Here is a 22,033-nt window from a genome sequence, read left to right on the forward strand (position 1 = left end):
TTTTTACCCTTGCAGTTCCTTAGCTCAATCCACAATGATTCAAAACCTTCTGACCCAGTGTCACTTCTAATGATTTGATTTCATTTTTTTAACCAACAGAGCAACAGCATCCCTTCTGCCTACCTGCCTGTCCTTTTGATACAATGTGTATCCTTGGACATTAAGCTCCCAGCTATAATCTTCCTTCAGCCATGATTCAGTGATGCCGACAACATCAAACATGCCAATCTGTAACTGTGCTACAAGTTCATCGACCTTATTCTGTATACTGTGCACAAATATAAGAGTTTCAGTCCTGTATTCATGCTTTTCTATTTCGTCTGCCTTTTACATTGCTTCTCATCCTGCTGACTGCAATTTTTCCCTATCAACAGCCTTTCCTCACTACACATTGCCCGTTTGTAAAAAAAAAGTACCTCATCTCCAGCACTATTATCCACCTTTCCTATTCTACTTCTCTCATTGAAATATATTAGTCGCAACATGCTCAACTTTTTGACTCCTGACTTTGTCTGAGGTCTTTCCAATATCTGCCTCCCCAACCTCTCTACTAATGGTTCAGACACTCTGGTTCCCATCCCCCTGCAATTTTAGTTTAAGCTCCACCGTACAGCATTAACAAACCTTCTCTGCTGGAATATTAGTCCCGCTCCAGATCAGGTGCAAACCATCCCATCTGTACAGGCCCCACCTTCCCTGGAAGAGAGCCCAAAAATCCAAAAATCTTATGCCCTCCCTCCTACCACTGATGTGACTCACACACTGAAACAAAGTGCAGCCACTGTTCCTGTTCAGGTCCATGTTGGGAGAATCTGTCCCCTCCCTGGAGAGAGACTCACCGATCGGTCAAGAACCGTAGGGATAAAATCGTAGCCTATTCCTTCCACTTCATATGCGCTGACATCTGTTTGGTTCAGATGCTGAGGTTCTGCTAGGATGGAACCTTCTGGATCCACTCCAATAATCTGAAGAGAAACATACTGTGAGACACCCAGCAACAGCCAAGCAAGAACGCCTCCCTATTGGCACAGCATCTCAGTAAGTGAAACAGCTCACACTTGGGCAAGGCAATGCCCCACAGAGGAGCCAGCAGTCATTGAAAGGGACAGGATTGACTCACATCTGGCAAAGGACAGGTAGTGAGGGACAGTCATGGCTTTGCTCTGGGGAACTTCATTTCTTACAAAACTGAATGAGTTACTTTGAGGACATAAGAACATAAGAAATAAGAGCAGGAGTCGACCATCTGGCCCGTCGAGTATGCCCCGCCATTCAACAAGATCATGGCTGGTCTGACCAGGGATGATTGATGAAGGTAGGGGAAAACAAGGGGAAATAGTCTGAACTCATCTTATGACTCTCCACACCCACTCCATTTGATTCCTTCGTTAAACCTGGCTCCTCTCCCAGCACACAGGTGGAGCCTCAAACACCTTCCCAAACGCACTTGCAGAAGGGCAAGAGCTGGTCTCACTGTCACAGATAGATCCCACATACCACGGCTCCCCAGTCCTGTGGACCCAGAGGTGACCCCATCCCCCCCCCCGACCATGGTTCCCCAGTACTGTGGACCCACAGGTGACTCCATCACCCCACCGACGATGGCTCCCCAGTCCTGTGGACCCACAGGTGACCCCATCACTGCTCCCCAACCATGGCTCCCCAGTCCTGTGGACCCACAGGTGAACCCATCACCCCACCCCCCCCCCGATCACGGCTCCCCAGTCCTGTGGACCCACAGGTGAACCCATCACCCCACCCCACCCCGATCACGGCTCCCCAGTCCTGTGGACCCACAGGTGACCCCATCCCCCCCCCGACCATGGTTCCCCAGTCCTGTGGACCCACAAGTAACCCCATCACCACCCAACCACGGCTCCCCAGTCCTGTGGACCCACAGGTGACTCTATCACCCCCCCCGACCACGGCTTCCCAGTCCTGTGGACCCACAGGTGACCCCATCACCCCCCCCGATCATAGCTCCCCAGTCCTGTGGACCCACAGGTGACTCCATCACCCCCCCCACCGATCACAGCTCCCCAGTCCTGTGGACCCAGAGGTGACCCCATCCCCCCCCCCGACCATGGTTCCCCAGTACTGTGGACCCACAGGTGACTCCATCACCCCACCGACGATGGCTCCCCAGTCCTGTGGACCCACAGGTGACCCCATCACTGCTCCCCAACCATGGCTCCCCAGTCCTGTGGACCCACAGGTGAACCCATCACCCCACCCCCCCCCGATCACGGCTCCCCAGTCCTGTGGACCCACAGGTGAACCCATCACCCCACCCCACCCCGATCACGGCTCCCCAGTCCTGTGGACCCACAGGTGACCCCATCCCCCCCCCGACCATGGTTCCCCAGTCCTGTGGACCCACAGGTGACCCCATCACCCCCCCCGATCATAGCTCCCCAGTCCTGTGGACCCACAGGTGACTCCATCACCCCCCCCACCGATCACAGCTCCCCAGTCCTGTGGACCCACAGGTGACTCCATCACCCCCACACCGATCACGGCTCCCCAGTCCTGTGGACCCACAGGTGACTCCATCACCCCCCCCACCGATCACAGCTCCCCAGTCCTGTGGACCCACAGGTGACTCCATCACCCCCCCCACCGATCACAGCTCCCCAGTCCTGTGGACCCACAGGTGACTCCATCACCCCACCGACGATGGCTCCCCAGTCCTGTGGACCCACAGGTGACCCCATCACTGCTCCCCAACCATGGCTCCCCAGTCCTGTGGACCCACAGGTGAACCCATCACCCCACCCCCCCCCGATCACGGCTCCCCAGTCCTCTGGACCCACAGGTGACTCCATCACTCCCCCCCCCCCCACACCGACCACGGCTCCCCAGTCCTGTGGACCCACAGGTGACTCCATCACCCCTCCCCCCGACCATGGCTCCCCAGTCCTGTGGACCCACAGGTGACCCCATCACCACCCCCCCGACCACGGCTCCCCAGTCCTGTGGACCCACAGGTGACTCCATCACCCCCACACCGATCACGGCTCCCCAGTCCTGTGGACCCACCGGTGACTCCATCACCCCTCCACCGATCACGGCTCCCCAGTCCTGTGGACCCACAGGTGACTCCATCACCCCCCCACCGATCACGGCTCCCCAGTCCTGTGGACCCACAGGTGACTCCATCACCCCCCCACCGATCACGGCTCCCCAGTCCTGTGGACCCACAGGTGACCCCATCACCCCCCCCCCCGATCATAGCTCCCCAGTCCTGTGGACCCACAGGTGACTCCATCACCCCCCCCCCACCGATCACGGCTCCCCAGTCCTGTGGACCCACAGGTGACTCCATCACCCCCCCACCGATCACGGCTCCCCAGTCCTGTGGACCCACAGGTGACCCCATCACCACCCCCCCCCGATCACGGCTCCCCAGTCCTGTGGACCCACAGGTGACCCCATCACCCCCCCCCGACCACAGCTCCCCAGTCCTGTGGACCCACAGGTGACTCCATCACCCCCCCTGACCACGGCTCCCCAGTCCTATGGACCCACAGGTGACTTCATCACTCCCCCCCCACCGACCACGGCTCCCCAGTCCTGTGGACCCACAGGTGACTCCATCACCCCCCCCACCGATCACGGCTCCCCAGTCCTGTGGACCCACAGGTGACTCCATCACCCCCCCACCGATCACGGCTCCCCAGTCCTGTGGACCCACCAGTGACCCCATCACTCTCCCCCCCCCACCGACCACGGCTCCCCAGTCCTGTGGACCCACAGGTGACCCCATCACCCCCCCCAACCACGGCGCCCCAGTCCTGTGGACCCACAGGTGACTCCATCACCCCCCCCACCGATCACGGCTCCCCAGTCCTGTGGACCCACAGGTGACTCCATCACCCCTCCACCGATCACGGCTCCCCAGTCCTGTGGACCCACCAGTGACCCCATCACTCTCCACCCCCCCACCGACCACGGCTCCCCAGTCCTGTGGACCCACAGGTGACCCCATCACCCCCCCCAACCACGGCGCCCCAGTCCTGTGGACCCACAGGTGACTCCATCACCCCCACCGATCACGGCTCCCCAGTCCTGTGGACCCACAGGTGACTCCATCACCCCCCCACCGATCACGGCTCCCCAGTCCTGTGGACCCACAAGTAACCCCATCACCACCCCCCAACCACGGCTCCCCAGTCCTGTGGACCCACAGGTGACTCCATCACCCCCCCGACCACGGCTCCCCAGTCCTGTGGACCCACAGGTGACTCCATCACCCCCCCACTGATCACGGCTCCCCAGTCCTGTGGACCCACAGGTGACTCCATCACCCCCCCACCGATCACGGCTCCCCAGTCCTGTGGACCCACAGGTGACTCCATCACCCCCCCACCGATCACGGCTCCCCAGTCCTGTGGACCCACAGGTGACTCCATCACCCCCCCACCGATCACGGCTCCCCAGTCCTGTGGACCCACAGGTGACGCCATCAACCCCCCACCGATCACGGCTCCCCAGTCCTGTGGACCCACAGGTGACCCCATCACCCCCCCCCCCCCGATCATGGCTCCCCAGTCCTGTGGACCCACAGGTGACTCCATCACCCCCCCTGACCACGGCTCCCCAGTCCTGTGGACCCACAGGTAACTCCATCACCCCACCCCACCCGATCACGGTTCCCCAGTCCTCTGGACCCACAGGTGACTCCATCACTCTCCCTCCCCCACCGACCACGGCTCCCCAGTCCTGTGGACCCACAGGTGATCCCATCACCCCCCCCACGACCACGGCTCCCCAGTCCTGTGGACCCACAGGTGACCCCATCACCCCCTCCCCCCGACCACGGCTCCCCAGTCCTGTGGACCCACACCCCGCCTCACTACCTGACAGTTTGGACATTTCTCCTTCAGTTTTCGAGCAATCCCAGTGATGGTTCCTCCAGTTCCTGTTCCGGCAACAAGCATGTCCACCTTCCCTGTCAAAAGGAGCACATGGGAATGATTTGTTGGTAGTTTCCACCTCACACCCTTCCCAAACGTTGGATCACTCTATTCCAACTGCCACATGAAAGTTTCATTCTGTTCCTCATCTCTGCCCAACCTCTCTCAGGACCAAGGAGATCTTCACATCGTTTGTTTCTTCACTGATTCTACATCTCCCACCATTCAATGTCACATTCCTCAGCCCAAACCGTACAGCTGAGAGTCACCACCCTGCCGTCCTGACCCACAGCTCAGCCCACTCCCCCACAGTCCAATCTACACCCTCCCACACACATTCCCCACCCCTCCCCATCAGCACACCCTACTCCACAGTCTCCCATGGTCCAACCCTCCCCCCTCCCCATGGCACACCCTTGTGACCAGAGGCCTCCCGATGACTCAGCCACCCCTCCCTATTACCCCACGAGACGGTGAGGCTTGGGCTGAAGTAGGCACCCAGTGACGCACAGACCATGAGAGGAGGGAGGGTGGTCTTGGGCAACACAGCATGGACCAGAGCAAGGGGTACGTTTCTTACCATCACACTGCGAAAGGATCTCCTCCGCAGTTTCATCATAATGGACCAGAGGGTTACTGGCATTCCGATACTGCAAAAGGAAAGAGATATTCAAGGAGCTGATACTCATCGACCACATGCAGTCTAATGGCAGCCGGACACCCTGCCTGCCCAGTGTAACCAGACTGTGAGAGTGTAGGAGGGCCCTCTCCCTCAAAATGGCACAGACCACACCAGGACACAAAGTCAGTTTCAGTAAGATCAGTGTCACACAGCACCGAAACAACATATTTCTGCTGAAGAGATCCCAATGATCCACAAATCTGAAACCCTCGCCCTTGCACCAGTTCCTCAGCCATGCATTCACCTGCTAAATCACCCTATTCTTACCCTCACTGGCACATGGCACAGTTAGTAATCCAGAGATTGCTATCCTAGAGGTCCTGTTTCTCAACTTTCTACCTAGCTCCCCAAAATCTCTCCTCAGGACCTCCTCACCTTGTCTACCTATGTTATTGGTGACAAAATGCACCAAGACTTCAGGCTGCTCACCCTCCCCCTTTAGAATGCCATGGACCCGATCTGAGACATCCCTGACCCTGGAACCTGGGAGGCAACAGACATCCAGCTGTCTCTATCGTGCCCACAGAACCTAGTCTTTGTTCCTCTGACTATGGGATCTCCTATCAACACTGCAGTCCCCTTCACTTCTCTGCTCTTCTAAGCCATAGCACCAGACTCAGTGCCAGAGACCCAGTCACTGAGGCTCCCCCCAGTAGGTTGTCTCCATCAACAGTATCCAAAGTTGCATAATTATTATTGAAGGGAACGGCCACAAATGTACTCTGCACTGTCTGTGCATTTGCCCTTCTCCTGACAGTCACCCAGTTACCCGTCTCCTGCAACCTAGGGATGACTACCTCCCTGTAGCTCCTGTCTATCACCTCCTCATTCTCCCCTATGAGTTGCAGGTCATCGAGCTGCAGCTTCAGTTCTTTAACACGTTCTCTCAGGCACTGCGGCTCAATGCAGCTGTGTTTATCCGGGGGACTGGAGGTCTCCCAGACTTACAAATCTCACGCACAGAATAAAACACTCGCTCTAGAGTTTTTCTCACTACACTACTATGCCCTAACAGACAAGGAATGAACAAATAACAAAAAAAGAGAAACTTACCTCACCAAAGCCTGATGAGCCAAAGCTACTCTAAACACAGACATACTCAAAAGAATGGTCGCTGCGCTTGTACTTGTGTTATTTTTATTCGCCCTTGCTAATGAATTCCTCTCCTTGATTGGTCACAGCCCAACTCAGAGAAACTGTCACGAAGCTCTGCATTTTCAAATCTTGATTGCAGACCTGATTGAAAGGTACCTCTTGCTTCCACACTCACTCACATTGACTGTTCACAGCCCAATATATCCCTGCTGACCAAGTTGTCTCCTGTGTTAGCAGAGTCTCAGGGCACAGAAACACCTCATCCCTGCTGACCAAGTTGTCTACCCGTGTTTGGCCCATTTCTTTCTAAACATTACCTTACCGCGCACCTGTTAAAGAGTCTTTAATTATAATTATACCAGCCTCTACAGCTTCCTGGCAGCTCATTCAGATACAAACCAATCTGTGTTTAAAAAAATAGCTCTAATCCCCCTTAAACATTCTCCTCCAGCCTATCTGGTCGCTGACACAGCATCCCAAGTAACACCTTGGTGAATCTCTCCATTCTTCCTCCAGTGTAGCCACCAGACCTGCATAGTATTCCAGCTGTGGCCTAGCCAGTGTTTCATAAGGCTGTACTACACTCCCTGCTCTTTTATCCAGTGCCTTGGCTGATCAAAACAACATCCTGTATGGCCTCTCTCCCATCTTACGCACCCATGCTTGATCCACAGGAATCCCTAGGCTTGTACACAATAGTCCTTCTGTTCCACAACACTCCCTAGAGCTCTGCATACACCGAGTATGCCCTACCTAATATGACCTCCCAAAATAGAAAACTTTCACGCATTTGGATTAAATTCCAATTACCAATGCTCTGCCTAATTGACCGCCTGATGGAGTGTGTTCCTGTAGCCTGAGGCGGAAGTAACCAATCAGCCTATAAGGAGGGAGTGGCGGAGTGGTGCCACAACAACGACCTCTCACTCAATGTCAGCAAGAGCGAGGAGCTGATTCTGGACCAAGCAGAGGAAACCAGAGGTCCGTGAGCCAGTCCTCATTGAAGAGAGTCAGCTATATTACCATATCAGAGGACCTATCCTGGTCCAGCACACAGTACAAGTACACAGGAGCTCAGCAGCACCTCTACTTCCTTGGGCATTTTCGAAGAGTTCAGCAAAGTAATGGAAGAGGGTATCAACAATGCTATCATGCAGCACCTACTTGGCAATAACCCGCTTACGGATGCCCAGTTTGGGTTCCGTCAAGGCCAGTCAGCTCCTGACCTCATCACCTCCGTGGTCCAAACATGGACCAAAGAGCTAGATACCAGAGTGAAGTGAGAGTGATAGCCCGCAACATCAAGGCAGCATTTGACCGAGTATGGCATCAAGCTGCCCTAGCTAAAATAGAGTCAACGGGAATTAGGGGGAAAATCCTCCACTGGTTGGAATCATACCTGACACAAAGGACGATGGTTGTGGTGGTTGGAGGTCAGTTATCTCATCCTCAGGACATCACTACAGTAGTTCCTCAGGAAAGTGTCCTCAGACCAACCATCTTCAGCTGCTTCATCAATCACCTTCCTTCCATCATAAGGTCAGAAATCGGGATGTTCACAGATGACTGCACAGTGTTCTGCACCATTCGTGACTCCTCAGATAGTGAAGCAGTTCATACCTAAATGCAGCAGGACCTGGACCATATCCAGGCTTGGACTGACAAGTGGCAAGTAACAGTCGAGCCACGCAAGTGCCAGGCAATGACCATCTCCAACAAGAGAGGCTCTAACCACTGACCCTTGACATTCAGTAGCAACACCATCACTGAATCCCTTACTATCCACATCCTGGGGGTTACTGTTGACAGGAAATTGAACTGGTCTAGCCATATAAACACCGTGGCTACCAGAGCAGGTCAAAGGCCAGGAACCCTGTGGCGTGTAACTCTCTCCTGACTCCCCAAAGCCTGTCCACCATCTACAAGGCTCAGGTCAGGAGTGTAATAGAATACTCGCCACTCGCCTGGATGAGTGCAGCTCCATCAACACTCAGGAGGCTTGACACCATCCAGTACAAGGCAGCCCACTTGATTGGTAACCCTTCCACAAGCATCCAATTCCTCCACCATCGACGGACAGTTGCAGCTGTGTGTACTGTCTACAAGATGCACTGCAACAACACACCAAAGTTCCTAAGGCAACACCTTCCAGACCCACAACCACTATCATTTAGAAGGACAAGAAAAGCAAATACCTGGGAACCTCACCACTTGGAAATCCCCTTCCAAGTCACTCACCATCCTGACTTGGAAACATATCGCAGTTCCTTCATTGTCACTGTGTCCAAATCATGGAATTCCCTCCCTAACAGCACTGTGGGCGTGCCTACACCTCAGGGACTGCAGCGGTTCAAGAAGGCAGCTCATCACCACCTTCTCGAAGGGCAACCAGGGTTGGGCAATAAATGCTGGCTTAGCTGGCAACGCCCACATCCCGTAAATTAATAATAAAAAAAAATTCAACATGACATCTAAAACTCTGATAAACTTAACAGATATGTGGTGGAGAATATACTGACTGGCTGCATCACAGCCTAGTATAGAAACACCAATACCCTTGAACAGAAAATCCTTCAAAAAGTACTAGATACAGCCCCGTCCACCACAGGTAAAGCCCTCCCCCTCCCACCACTAAGCACATCTACACAAAGTGTTGTCACAGGAAAGCAACATCCATCACTATGGACCCCCACTACCCAGGGCGCGTTCTCTTCTCGCTGCTGCCATCAGGGAGGAGGTACAGGAGCCTGAGGATTCATCCCACCAGGTTCAGGAACAGTTATTACTCCTCAACAATCGGGCTCTTGAACCGAAGGGGAAAACTTCACTCAATATCACTCAGCCCAACTGTTTCCACAACCTAAGGACTGTTCAAGGACTGTTCACCTCAGTTCTCGATATTTTTTATCTATTTATTTATTTATTATTATTCCTTCTGTTGGATTTGCCCAGTTTATTGCCTTTTGCACACTGACTGTACGCCCAATCAGTCTTCCTTTGATTCTCATTTCATTATTGTGAATGGCCACAAGAAAATGAATCTTAGGGTTGTATACGGCAACTTTGATAGTAAATTTAATTTGTATACGCTGACTTTGATAGTAAATTTAATTTGTAGACGGTGACTTTGATAGTAAATTTAATTTGAACGTTGAAGTAATGCCGAGACTGTAACCATAGCCGTCCTGCTCTGTCATCTGGAACCAGGCTCACTGAATTCATGCTGCAGGAGCTCATTCCTCCTCATAATCAAGACCTTTATTGAATCCTGACGCATGGTGTCAGCCTGAAACACTGAACCTCTCTTACCAAGCCAAAAATGGAACCAATTCATTTCTCATTTCCATCAGTACATCCCCTTCATCTACCTTTGGCATCCGTTCCCCCACCACTCCCTGGGCAACATCTGCCTATCACTTTCCCACCCTCCCCCTCCCGCCCAATCTTCTTCCACTTGTTACCACCAGCCCTGGTCTCTCCCTTACTTACACTTCCTGGTTTCCCTGCACAGGACAGATGCATGGGTTTGAGCTGAAACTCTGATGCACCTCAACCTGATGACTTCCCCCAGCAGTCTACTTTTGTTCCTGGATCCAAGATTGTTTTTATAATTTTTTTTGTGACTTTATTTTATTTTGTATAGGTGCAGTCTTATTTTCTACATCCACTCTTATGTTACTATATGTGCTTTGTGTGGCTGTGGCTACTCTGTACAGCACCTTGGCCCCAGAGAGACTGCTGTGTACAGCATTCCTGTACAGCACCTTGGCCCCAGAGAGACTGCTGTGTACAGCACCTTGGCTTCAGAGGAGCACTGCTGCATTTGCCTGCATTGATGTGTATGGTTGAATAATTAAAACTTGAACTTGAAGTTGCCTTGGGCCCCCTGATTTCTACCCTATAGCCAGAACTGTTATTATACCTCTACACAGCTGTTGCTCTAAACCTACTGACCACTGCGGATCCCTTTTTATTTGAAATCTCTAGTTATTAGTCTGATTTGAGGAATTTCCTGAGACTCCCCCCCCCACCACCACAATCATTGCCATTCTGAGGACTGTTATCATAGTCAGTTTGGACAAGCTGATCCAGGACCCATTCATTGCTGATGTTTCTGTGAGTCCATGGTTCATTATTCAGAGTCAGAGACTTCCGGTAGCGCTCATGGAGTGAAGTCGTGTTCTTGACTTGCTCCATTACCTCTGAGTTTTTTCCTATGATCAGCTATATTTAAGCCAACCATTAAGGCACCGATTTTCATAACTCCTTGCAACAAATTCTGTTTTTTTTTTGATATTTGGATGTTTTTAAGATCTGCTATGTCTAAGAACGGTAAAGATGGTAAACCTCCGTCCGGTTAGACTGAAAGCTACTGATCCTTCTCCGACTGAACCAGCGTTCACGTTGAAAGCTATATCAGATCTGATTCAAACGGAAATTTCAACTACTATAACGGATCTGATTCGTGTGGAAATTTCATCTAAACTGGAGAGAATTCTTGATGTAATCGATAAAATGCAAATATCTATCACGGAACATCAGACTGCTATATCTAATCTTCAAAAATCCACGCAACAAAATGAACTCAAGATGGGGAAAATTGAAAAGACAATTACTGGAATGAAGAAAAAACTTGACTTTCTGACTTTTAAAAACTCGGACTTAGAATGCAGAATGCGACGACAGAATATTTGAATTATTGGTATTCGTGAAGCTGCTGAACCTAATGACCCTATAAAGTTCTTTTCTCAACTTTTAAAAGATGCCTTCCCTACCTTATTTCCTGACCAACCACCACTATTGGATCGGGCTCACAGAGTCCCATTATATTCGTCTAAGTCAGATAAACCTTGGCATGTTATTCTACCATTTCATTATTTTCAAGACAAGGAGAAATTGCTTCGATTCGCTCGACCTAAAGGTTACATTGATGATTCACAGCCTCGGTTCCGGCTGGTAGAGGATTTTAGTAAGTCGGTTCGGGATCAACGTGTCCGTTATAGATCTGTGATGTCAGAACTTTATAAGATGGACTTAAAACCAGTGTTGCTTTATCCTGCACGTTTGAAGATTCGTTTGCCTGAGGGCTCTTCCCGTTTTTTCGACTCTCCATCGGAAGCCCAGAGTTACCTTGATCAATTTTCGCCTTCAACATCTTAATCGCAATTATTAAACCATTTCTGTTTGTTCGGATGCAGTTAATCTGTTTTGGTTTATTTTTTTGCTTTATATGAGGGCAGAAAAGTTCTTTTTCGGTTAATTAATATGGTTGCCAAATTTTTTTCTAACTGCGTCATTCCTTTCTTTTTCCCCTCGGGATTCTGGGTGGTTATTTCCTCTGCATCATTTTATGTATTTCCTTTGAGGCCTTAAATTTTGTAGTTTTCAAACGTACTTTTCGTAGTTTTCCTCGCTAGTCTATGTTACTTGTCTCATTTTCTTGTTTAACTACATGGTATGTTGTTGGTTAACGGTTTTCTTTATATTTACCTGTTTTTTCTTTGTATTATATCGGGTTTGCTTTAATTGGTGTACTTTTTTAAAATTTCTCTACTGTTTTATAACTCTAGCTGATCCTCTTATATATACACTTTTTTTTAAGTGAGCGTCTATCGCAAGTCATGGGGGTAGTTCTAGTGCTTGCTTCTTTCTGGCTGGTCTATCTTAGATTTAGCTTTGGGGGTTCGGGGGGGCGGTGGGAAGGGCTTCACTTTTTAGTTTTTTTTCTTGGGCTACTTATATCACTGAACTATTGGTCGCGTTCTCCTTCCCGTTATCTCTTGTTTGTTCTGTTCCCTTTCCGGGTGCGTGGGTCGAACCTATTGTCAATCCTCCTCTTTTTGTGGGTTGACTTTAGGGTTTATGGAGTCTACTATTAATTTTGTCTCTTGGAATACTAACGGTCTTAATCATCCAATAAAAAGGAAAAAAGTTTTTTAAGTATTCCGGAGACTTAAAGCACATGTTCTATTTTTACAAGAGACCCATGTGCGGAAGGGGACAGATTACGTTTTTTCAAATTCTGGAAGGAATCAACACTTCCATTCGAATTCCAACGCTAAGATTTGAGGGGTTTCTATTTTTATAGATCCCTCAATCACTTTTGTACAACACAATATTATTTCTGATCCGAATGGCAGATTTCTATTAGTTAGTGGTAGTTTTGGTTAATGTTTACGCTCCCAACATGGACTGTCCGGAATTTTATAAATCATTATTTAATTTGTTTCCGAATTTGAATGAGTTTTCACTAATTTGGGGCGGGGATTTTAATACTTCTTTATCTCCATCTTTGGATCGTTCGGCTCCTTTACAGACCTTACCCAATAAATCTGCAACCTTGATTAACTCATTCCTTTCAGATTCCGGATCGACGGACATTTGGCGTTTTTTGCACCCTCAGGAAAAAGATTTTTCCTTTTTTTCACATGTTCATCGTTCCTATTCAAGAATTGATTTTTTTTTATTGACTCTCATCTTATTCCTTCAGTGGTCAAATGTGAATATGATTCTATAACCATTTCGGATCATGTTCCACTTAATCTTTCTATTAAAATATTGGCCAGCACACCAAATAATAGACAATGGCGTTTTAATTCGTTGTTGCTTCAGGACTCGGATTTTGTTAACTTTATGAATGAACAGATTGATCTCTTTTTTACAATCAACTATACAGAAGATATTTCTATGAACATCCTTTGGGACACTTTTAAAGCTTATATTCGTGGTCAGATCATCTCGTATTCTGCTGCTTTGAGGAAGAGGTTGAAGGATGAGGAGCTGGTCATTGTAGACAAGATTAAGGAAATTGATAAGACATACGCTACAGCTCCCTCTGAGAAGTTGTATAAACAAAGAACTGAACTTCAAATGGAACACAGTTTATTACTTTCGTCCTCAATTGCAAATCAATTAATGAAAACAAGAAGTGAATTTTATATACATAGTGACAAAGTTGGTAAACTGTTGGCTAACCAGTTGAAGACTAACTATTCCAAATTTCAAATTAATCAGATTTATAATCAAAATGATCAACTGATATCTGATCAAGCTGAGATTAATCCACCTTTTTTTGATTTTTATTCCTCTTTATATCAATCAGAGTTTCCACGAGACTCTAAATATATGTATGACTTTTTAGACAACCTAGATTTCCCTAAGATTTCACATGATATATCTGCTATGCTTGACACTTCCTTTGCTACTGATGAGATTAAGGTTATTTTCTCTATGAGTCCAGGGAAAGCTCCTGGTCCTGATGGGTTTACCGTGGAATTTTATAAATGTTTTGCATCTTCATTAATCCCTTGGTTATTCAGGGTTTTGGAGGCTTCATTAAAACTTGGTAAACTTTCTGAATCACAAGATCACAAGACAAAGGAGCAGAAGTAGGCCATTCGGCCCATCAAGTCTGCTCCGTAGCTCCCCCAGGAGCTAAACTATTCACCCATCTACTTCCAATTTCTGGCTTTTTCCCCATATCCCTTGATACCCTGACTAATAAGATACCTGTCAATCTCCTCCTTAAACACCCTCAATGATCGGGCCTCCACAGCCATATGTGGCAACGAATTCCACAAATCCACGACCCTCTGGCTAAAAGAAATTTCTCCTCATCTCTGTTTTAACTGGGTACCCTCTAATTCTAAGACTATGGCCTCTTGTCCTGGACTCACCCACCAAGGGAAACAACCTTTCCACATCTACTCTGTCCAACCCTTTCAACATTTCAAACGTTTCTACGAGATCCCCTCTCATTCTTCTATACTCTAATGAATACAATCCAAGAGCCGACAGACGCTTCTCATATGTTAGCCCCTGCATTCCAGGAATCATCCTCGAAAATCTCTGAACTCTCTCCAACATCAGTATATCCTTTCTAAGATAGGGGGCCCAAAACTGCACACAGTGTTCCAAATGAGGTTTCACCAGTGCCCCATAGAGCCTCATCAACACCTCCTTATTCTTCTACACTATTCCTATTGAAATGAATGCCAACATAGCATTCGCTTTCCTTACCGCCAATCCAACTTGGTGGTTAACCTTTAGGGTATCCTGCACAAGGACCCCCAAGTCCCTTTGCACTTCCGATTTTTGAATTTTCTCCCCATCTAAATAATAATCTGCCCGATTATTTCTTCTTCCAAAATGTACAACCGTACATTTGTCAACTTTGTATCTCATCTGCCATTTCTTTGCCCACTCTCCTAAACTGACTAAGTCTCTCTGCAACCTTTCCATTTCTTCAACATTTCCTGCTCCTCCACCTATCTTGGTGTCATCCGCAAACTTGGCCACAAAACCATTTAATCCATAATCCAAATCATCGATATACATCATAAAAAGAAGCAGCCCCAACACCGACCCCTGCGGAACACCACTAGTAACCGGCAACCAATCAGAATAGGATCTCTTTATTCCCACCCTTTGCTTTCTGCCTATCAGCCAATGCTCCACCCATTTCAATATCTTTCCTATAATTCCATGAGCACTCATCTTATTAAGCAGCCTCATATGCGCACCTTATCGAAGGCCTTTTGAAAATCCAAATACACAACATCCACAGCCTCTCCCTTGTCAATCTTATTCGAGATTACCTCAAAAAATTCCAATAAATTGGTAAGGCAGGATCTTCCCTTCATGAAACCATGCTGGCTTCGGCCTATCTTGTCATTCACCTCGAGGTATTTCATAACCTCGTCCTTGAGGATTGACTCCAATATCTTTCCAACCACCGATGTCAGACTAATAGGTCTGTAATTTTCTTTTTGCTGCCTCCTTCCTTTCTTAAATAGCGGAACTACATTTGCGACCTTCCAGTCCTCCGGAACCATGCCAGAATCTATTGATTCCTGGAAGATCATTTCCAATGCTTCCACAATCTCCAAAGCCACCTCCTTCAGAACCCTTGGGTGCACCTCATCCAGGCCGGGAGACTTATCTATTCTTAGTCCACTTAGCTTCCCAAGTACTTTCTCTCTAGTTATCTTGACTGTACCTAATTCTATTCCCTGATACCTCTGACTATCAGATATATTGCTCATGTCTTCCACTGTGAAGACTAATGCAAAATACTCATTCAGTTCCTCCGTCATCTCTGTTATCCATTATAATTTCTCCAGCATCATTTTCAATCGGTCCCATATCTACCCTTGTCACTCTTTTACTCTTCATATATTTAAAAAAAAAACTTGGTGTCCTTTTTTATGTTAATCGCCAACTTCCTTTCATAATTCATCTTTTCTTTCCTAATGACTTTCTTAGTTTCTTTCTGTAAGTTTTTAAAGGTCTTCCAGTCCTCATTTTTCCCACTGATTTTTGCTCCCTTGTACGCCATTTCTTTTGCTTTTATTTTTGCCTTAACCTCTCTCGTTAGCCACATTTGTGCCATTTTTCCATTCATGATTTTCTTTTTTCTTGGAGTATATTTTTCCTGCATTTTCCTTATTTCTTGTAGGAATTTCATCCAATTCTGCTCTGCCATCCCTCCATTTAGTTTACTTTTCCAATTGACTTGGGCCAGTTCCTCTCTCATACCACTGTAATTTCCCCTGTTCCACTGAAATATCGATACACCTGATACCAGCTTCTCCTTTTCAAATTTGAAACTGAACTCAATCATATTATGATCATTACTTCCAAGAGGTTCCTTTACCTCCAGCTCCCTAATCACCTCAGGTTCGTTGCACAGCACCCAATCCAAAACAGCCGGTCCCCTGGTGGGCTTCTGGACAAGCTGCTCCAAAAAGCCATCCTGTAGGCATTCTACAAACTCCCTCTCCTGAGATCCAGTACCTTCCCGACTTTCCCAATCCACTTTCATATTAAAATTCCCCATAACTATCTTGACATTGTCCTTCTGACACGCTTTTTCTATTTCCAGCTGCAACTTGTAGTCCACATCCCGACTGCTGTTTGGAGGCCTGTATCTAACTGCTATTAGTGTCTTTTTACCCTCGCCATTTCTTAATTCTACCCATAAGGACCCTACCTCTTCTGATCCTATGTCCCTTCTTTCTATTGATTTGATATCGTTGCTTATCATCAGGGCCACGCCACCCCCTTTACCCACCTTCCTTTCTTCCGTATACACTGTGTATCCTTGGACATTCAGCTCCCAATCACATCCATCATTTAGCCATGACTCGGTGATGGCCACAATGTCATATCTTTTAACCTGCAGCTGTGCAGCAAGGTCATCCACTTTATTTCTAATGCTGCGTGCATTTAAGTACAGTACATTTAGATCGGTACCTGTTGCCACTTGTGCTATGTATCTATTTTGCAGCAAATTATCCTGTATATTCACTGGCCTGTCCTTCTTACCATCTTTGCTGCACAGTATTTTTGACTTATTTCTATTTTCCTCTTCGTCGATCCTAACACTTCGGTTTCCTTCCTCTTGCCAACTTAGTTTAAACTCTCCCTAACAGCTATATTAAACAATCCCGCCAGGATATTAGTACCTTTTGAGTTCAGGTGTAATCCATCTTTTTTGTACAAGTCATACCTTCCCCAAAATAGATCCCAACGATTCAAGAATTTGAAGCCCTGCCCCCTGCACCAGTTACTTAGCCACACATTCATCTGCTTAATTCTGCTGTTCTTACCTTCATTAGCACGCAACTCAGGCAGTAATCCTGAGATTATTACTCTGGAGGTCCGGCTTTTCAATTTTCTTCCTAGTTCCCAGTAATCTTTCTTCAGGACCTCCTCTCTTTTTCTGATAATGTCATTGGTACCAACATGTACCAAGACTTCCGGCTGCTCGCCCTCTCTCCTCAGAATACTCTGGACCCGATCTGAGACATCCCGTACCTTGGCACCAGGGAGGCAACACACCATCTGGGTATCCTTGTCCGGCTCGCAGAATCTCTTGTCCGTCCCCCTTACGATGCAATCCCCTATAACTACCACATTTCTTCTTGCTCTCTTGATTTTGGCACTGGGCAGAATGCCAGAGTCTCGTTCACTGTGGTCCTCCTCTGTCAGGTCTGCCTCTTCAACAGTATCCAAAACGATATATCGATTTCTGAGGGGGACTGTCACAGGGGTGCTATCCACTACCTCTCTATAGGTAGTATCTATCACCTCCTCACTTTCTCTAATTAGCCGAAGGTCATCAATTTCCATTTCCAGCTCCTTAACACGGTCCTTCAGGAGCCTCATCTCAGTGCACCTGGTGCAGATGTAATCCTTGGGGAGGCTGGGAGTCTCCCAGGGTCCCCACATCTGGCACTCCAAGCAGAACACTAAACCTAGATGCATACTTCTAATGCTACTGTTTGTACTAAATACCAAAAAAAAAACATCGCTCTCTTTAATATTAAAGGATAAAGATCCTGCTCAATGTGCATCTTATAGACCAATATCCTTATTAAATGTTAATTCTAAGATCTTTTCTAAATTATTAGCAAACAGATTAGAAAAAGCACTTCTTTATATTATTTCGGAAGACCAAATGGGTTTTATTAAAGGTCGTTACTCTTTTTATAACATTCGTACACTGTTAAACATTGTTTATACTCCCTCACAAAATGATCCTGAGTGCGTCACTTCCTTAGACGCTGAAAAAGCCTTCGACAGAGTCGAATGGCCTTACTTATTTAAGGTGCTTGAAATGTTCAATTTCAGCCCAAAATTTATATCCTGGATCAAATTGTTATATCATTCTCCTATGGCCTCAGTCCGTACTAACTCCTTAAACTCACCTTTTTTCCCTCTTTTTTGAGGTAGCAGACAAGGTTGTCCTCTTAGTCCTTTATTATTTGATATTGCATTAGAACCTCTTGCAATTACCATTCAAGAATCTCCAAATATTATTGGGATAACTCGGGGTTTAAAGTCCCATAAAGTATCACTCTATGCTGATGACTTACTTTTATATATTTCTAATCCTCAAAAATCTATCCCTGCTGCTTTAGATTTATTAGCACAATTTAGTCTTTTTTCAGGTTATAAGTTAAATCTCAGTAAGAGTGAACTTTTTCCGATTAATAAGCAAGTTCCCTTATATCAGAATCTTCCGTTTAAATTGGTTAATAATCATTTTTCATATCTTGGGATTAAAGTTACATGTAAACATAAAGATTTATTTAAGACTAATTTCCTACCCTTAATCGATCACATTACTCAACTCTCATTTAAATGGTCTCCTTTTTATTTAACTTTGATTGGTCGTATTAATGCTGTTCAGATGTTTATTCTTCCAAAATTTTTATATGTATTTCAGGCACTATCGATTTTTGTTCCCAAATCATTTTTTGATAAAGTTGACTCTAAAATTTTTTCATTTATTTGGCAAAATAAAAACCCGAGACTGGGTAGAATACATCTACAGAAAGCTAAGAGAGATGGAGGTTTCGCATTACCTAACCTTAGATTCTATTATTGGGCAATTAATATTCGACATATGAAATTTTGGTTACTTGATCAAGATACACTATCCATTCCTCAATGGGTAGTATTGGAATTACAATCTGCTCAAGGTTATGCACTTGGCTCCATTTTAGGTTCTTCTCTTCCTTTTGATTTGAAACGCTGTAAACTGGTTTGTAACCCGATAGTTAAACATACCTTACGTATTTGGTTTCAATTCCGAAAATGTTTTGATCTTAATCAATTTGGGCTTGCGATTCCTATTTTAGGTAACATATTCTTCCCTCCCTCTTCCACTGACCATGCCTTTCAAATTTGGAAGACTAATGTTATTTCAAATTTGGAAGACTAATGGTTTTTGTATTTATTTTTAGATTTTTCCCTTATGTGCTTTGAGCAATTATCTAACAAATATAACTTACCAAGAACACATTTTTTTTTAGATATCTCCAAGTGATAAATTTCCTAAGTACTATACTCTCTTCCTTTCCGACGCTACCTCCTACATATATTTTAGATACTATAATTAACCTTAATCCATGTCAGAAAGGTGTAAAGGCTATTATTTATAATACTATTGTGAAACTTAGGAAAGCTCCATTTGATAAGATTAGGTCAGATTGGGAAAAGGAATTGGGTCTTATTATTCCGGTGGATGACTGGGCACATATTTTACAACTAGTCAATACTTCCTCTATCTGTTCTAAACACTCCCTAATTCAATTTAAAGTTGTCCATAGAGCACATATGTCTAAAGATAAATTAGCTCATTTTTAATTCTCATATTAACCCTCTTTGTGACAGATGTCATGGGGAGATAGCTTCCTTAACTCATATGTTTTGGGCCTGTCCTACTCTGGAAACTTTTTGGAAGGATATTTTTAATATTATTTCAAATGTATTGAATATAGATATTTCTCCCCATCCTATTACTGCTATCTTTGGATTACCTAAAATTTCCAGTAATCTTTCCCCTTCAGCCCGTAGATTAATTGCATTTCTTACTTTAATGGCGAAAAGATGTATTTTACAACATTGGAAGGAGATTAATGCTCCAACTACATTCTTTTGGTTTTCCCAGACAATACTATGTTTAAATCTGGAGAAAATTAGAAGTAATCTTTATGATTCTTCAGTTAAATTTGAACAGACTTGGAGATTTTTTATTCAACATTTTCATTTAATGTAACTTTTTTTTCTTTCTCTGTCCATATTTACATTCCCTTCTTGCTTTTTAACTGTTTTTAATGGAGGTCGGGTTTGAGGACGTGATTGTTTTAAGTTGTTTAACTCTACTTGATACCTAGTTAGCCCATTGCTTTGCTTTGCTTTTTAGATTAGTTGCACGATGGGTTTTTTTTTCCTTATTGACATATTTGAAAATTAGTATACTATTATATTACCTGGTTATTTTATATCTAAACTGCACTGTTTCTAACTTTTTTTTGTGTATTAATATCTCTTGTAAGGTTATATTGCAACTGTGTATCAGTGCCTATATGGTTTACCTTTTGTGTACTAATTCAATAAAAAGATTTATAAGGAAAGACAATTATTCAGAGTCAACCTTGGGCCAGTGGGAACCAGGGCCAGCTGCTCGTTCAATGCCCACCTGGTCCAGGATACACGAGTTGGGAATTTCATTCTTCAACCTCCAAGCAACACCGACGTGTGATTCTGGTGAATCGAAACTGGCTTGGGTGGGTGTTCGGATAATCTCGGCACCAAGTGCTCGCAGTACATCCACCTGCAGAGGAGGAGTGTGCATCAGTGATTCCAACAGACAGGCGGAAGGCAAGCTTACCGAACACCCGTCAGGGAGTGAGAAACGGTCTGTACTCCAACCCCATTCACACCAGGACAACCCTGACCTCCAATCAGTGCATCACACACAACACCTCAATCCCTACTGAACCAAATAGTCATAGACACAGAAACATGGCCTTTGGCCCATCTAGTACATGTCAAACCATTTAAATTGCCTAGTCCCATTGACCTTAGCCTCCATACCCTGCCCATTCATGCTCCTATACAAACTTCTCTTAAATGTTGAAATCAAAATTGCATCTACCACTTACACTGGTAGCTCATTCCACACTCTCTCAACCCACTGAGTGAAGAAGGTTCCCCTCACGGTCCATTTAAACATTTCATCCTTCACTCTTAAACCACTGAGGTTGGGTTGTTGTCCCACCCAACCTCAGTGGAAGAAGCCTGCTTGCATTGACCCTATCTATACCGCTCATAATTTTGTATACCTGTATCAAACCTCCTCTCAATCTTCTACAGTCTAGGGGAAAAAAAGTTCTAATCTATTCAATTATAATCTGCCTTATAACCCAGACCTGGCAACATTCTTGTAAATTTTGTCTGTATTCTTTCAATCTTATTTATAACTTTCCTGTAGGTAGGTGACCAAAAGTGCACACAATACTCCAAATTAGGCCTCACCAACATTTTATACAATTTCAACATAACATCCAAACTCCTGTACTCAGTACCTTGATCTATGAAGGCCAATGTGCCAGAAGTTTTCTTACAACCATATCTATCTCCGACGCAACTTACAATTTATTATGGACCTCTATTCCCAGATCCCTCTGTCCTACAGCACACCGCGGTGTGCTACTGTTCACTGTGAAAGGCCCTCTCTGGTTGGTGCTCCTAAAGTGCAAGACCTCACACTTGTCTGCATTAACTTCCATCTGCCATTTTCAGCCTGACCAAATCCCACTGCAAGTCCCAATAGTGTTCCTCGCTGTCCACTATACCTCCAGCCTCGGTGTCATTTGGAAGTTTGCTGATCCAGTTAACCACATTATCTTCCAGATTGTTGATATAGATGACAAACAACAACAGACCCAGCTCTGATCCCTGTGGCACACCATTAACACAGGCCAGAGAGGCAGCAATCTAATACTGCTCTCTGGCTTCTCCCACAAAGCCAATGTCTAATCCAATT

At 46.0% G+C, this 22,033-nt stretch overlaps 1 protein-coding gene across 2 annotated transcripts in view; it reads right to left on the minus strand.

Moving 5' to 3' along the window:
• The window catches only part of cbsa (cystathionine beta-synthase a), an 82,967-nt gene that overhangs the window by 30,441 nt on the left and 30,493 nt on the right, over window positions 1-22,033 (minus strand). For both annotated transcript variants that reach the window (XM_072259801.1, XM_072259802.1), the window contains exons 6-9: window positions 20,684-20,818; window positions 5,497-5,566; window positions 4,860-4,951; window positions 840-965 (exon numbers count right to left, since the gene is read on the minus strand). In XM_072259801.1, coding sequence (XP_072115902.1) covers window positions 840-965; window positions 4,860-4,951; window positions 5,497-5,566; window positions 20,684-20,818 — 423 coding nt within the window. The remainder of the gene's footprint in view (window positions 1-839; window positions 966-4,859; window positions 4,952-5,496; window positions 5,567-20,683; window positions 20,819-22,033) is intronic.

The sequence above is a fragment of the Mobula birostris genome, chromosome 6, assembly GCF_030028105.1.
Source record: "Mobula birostris isolate sMobBir1 chromosome 6, sMobBir1.hap1, whole genome shotgun sequence".
Classification (NCBI taxonomy): Eukaryota; Metazoa; Chordata; class Chondrichthyes; order Myliobatiformes; family Myliobatidae; genus Mobula; species Mobula birostris.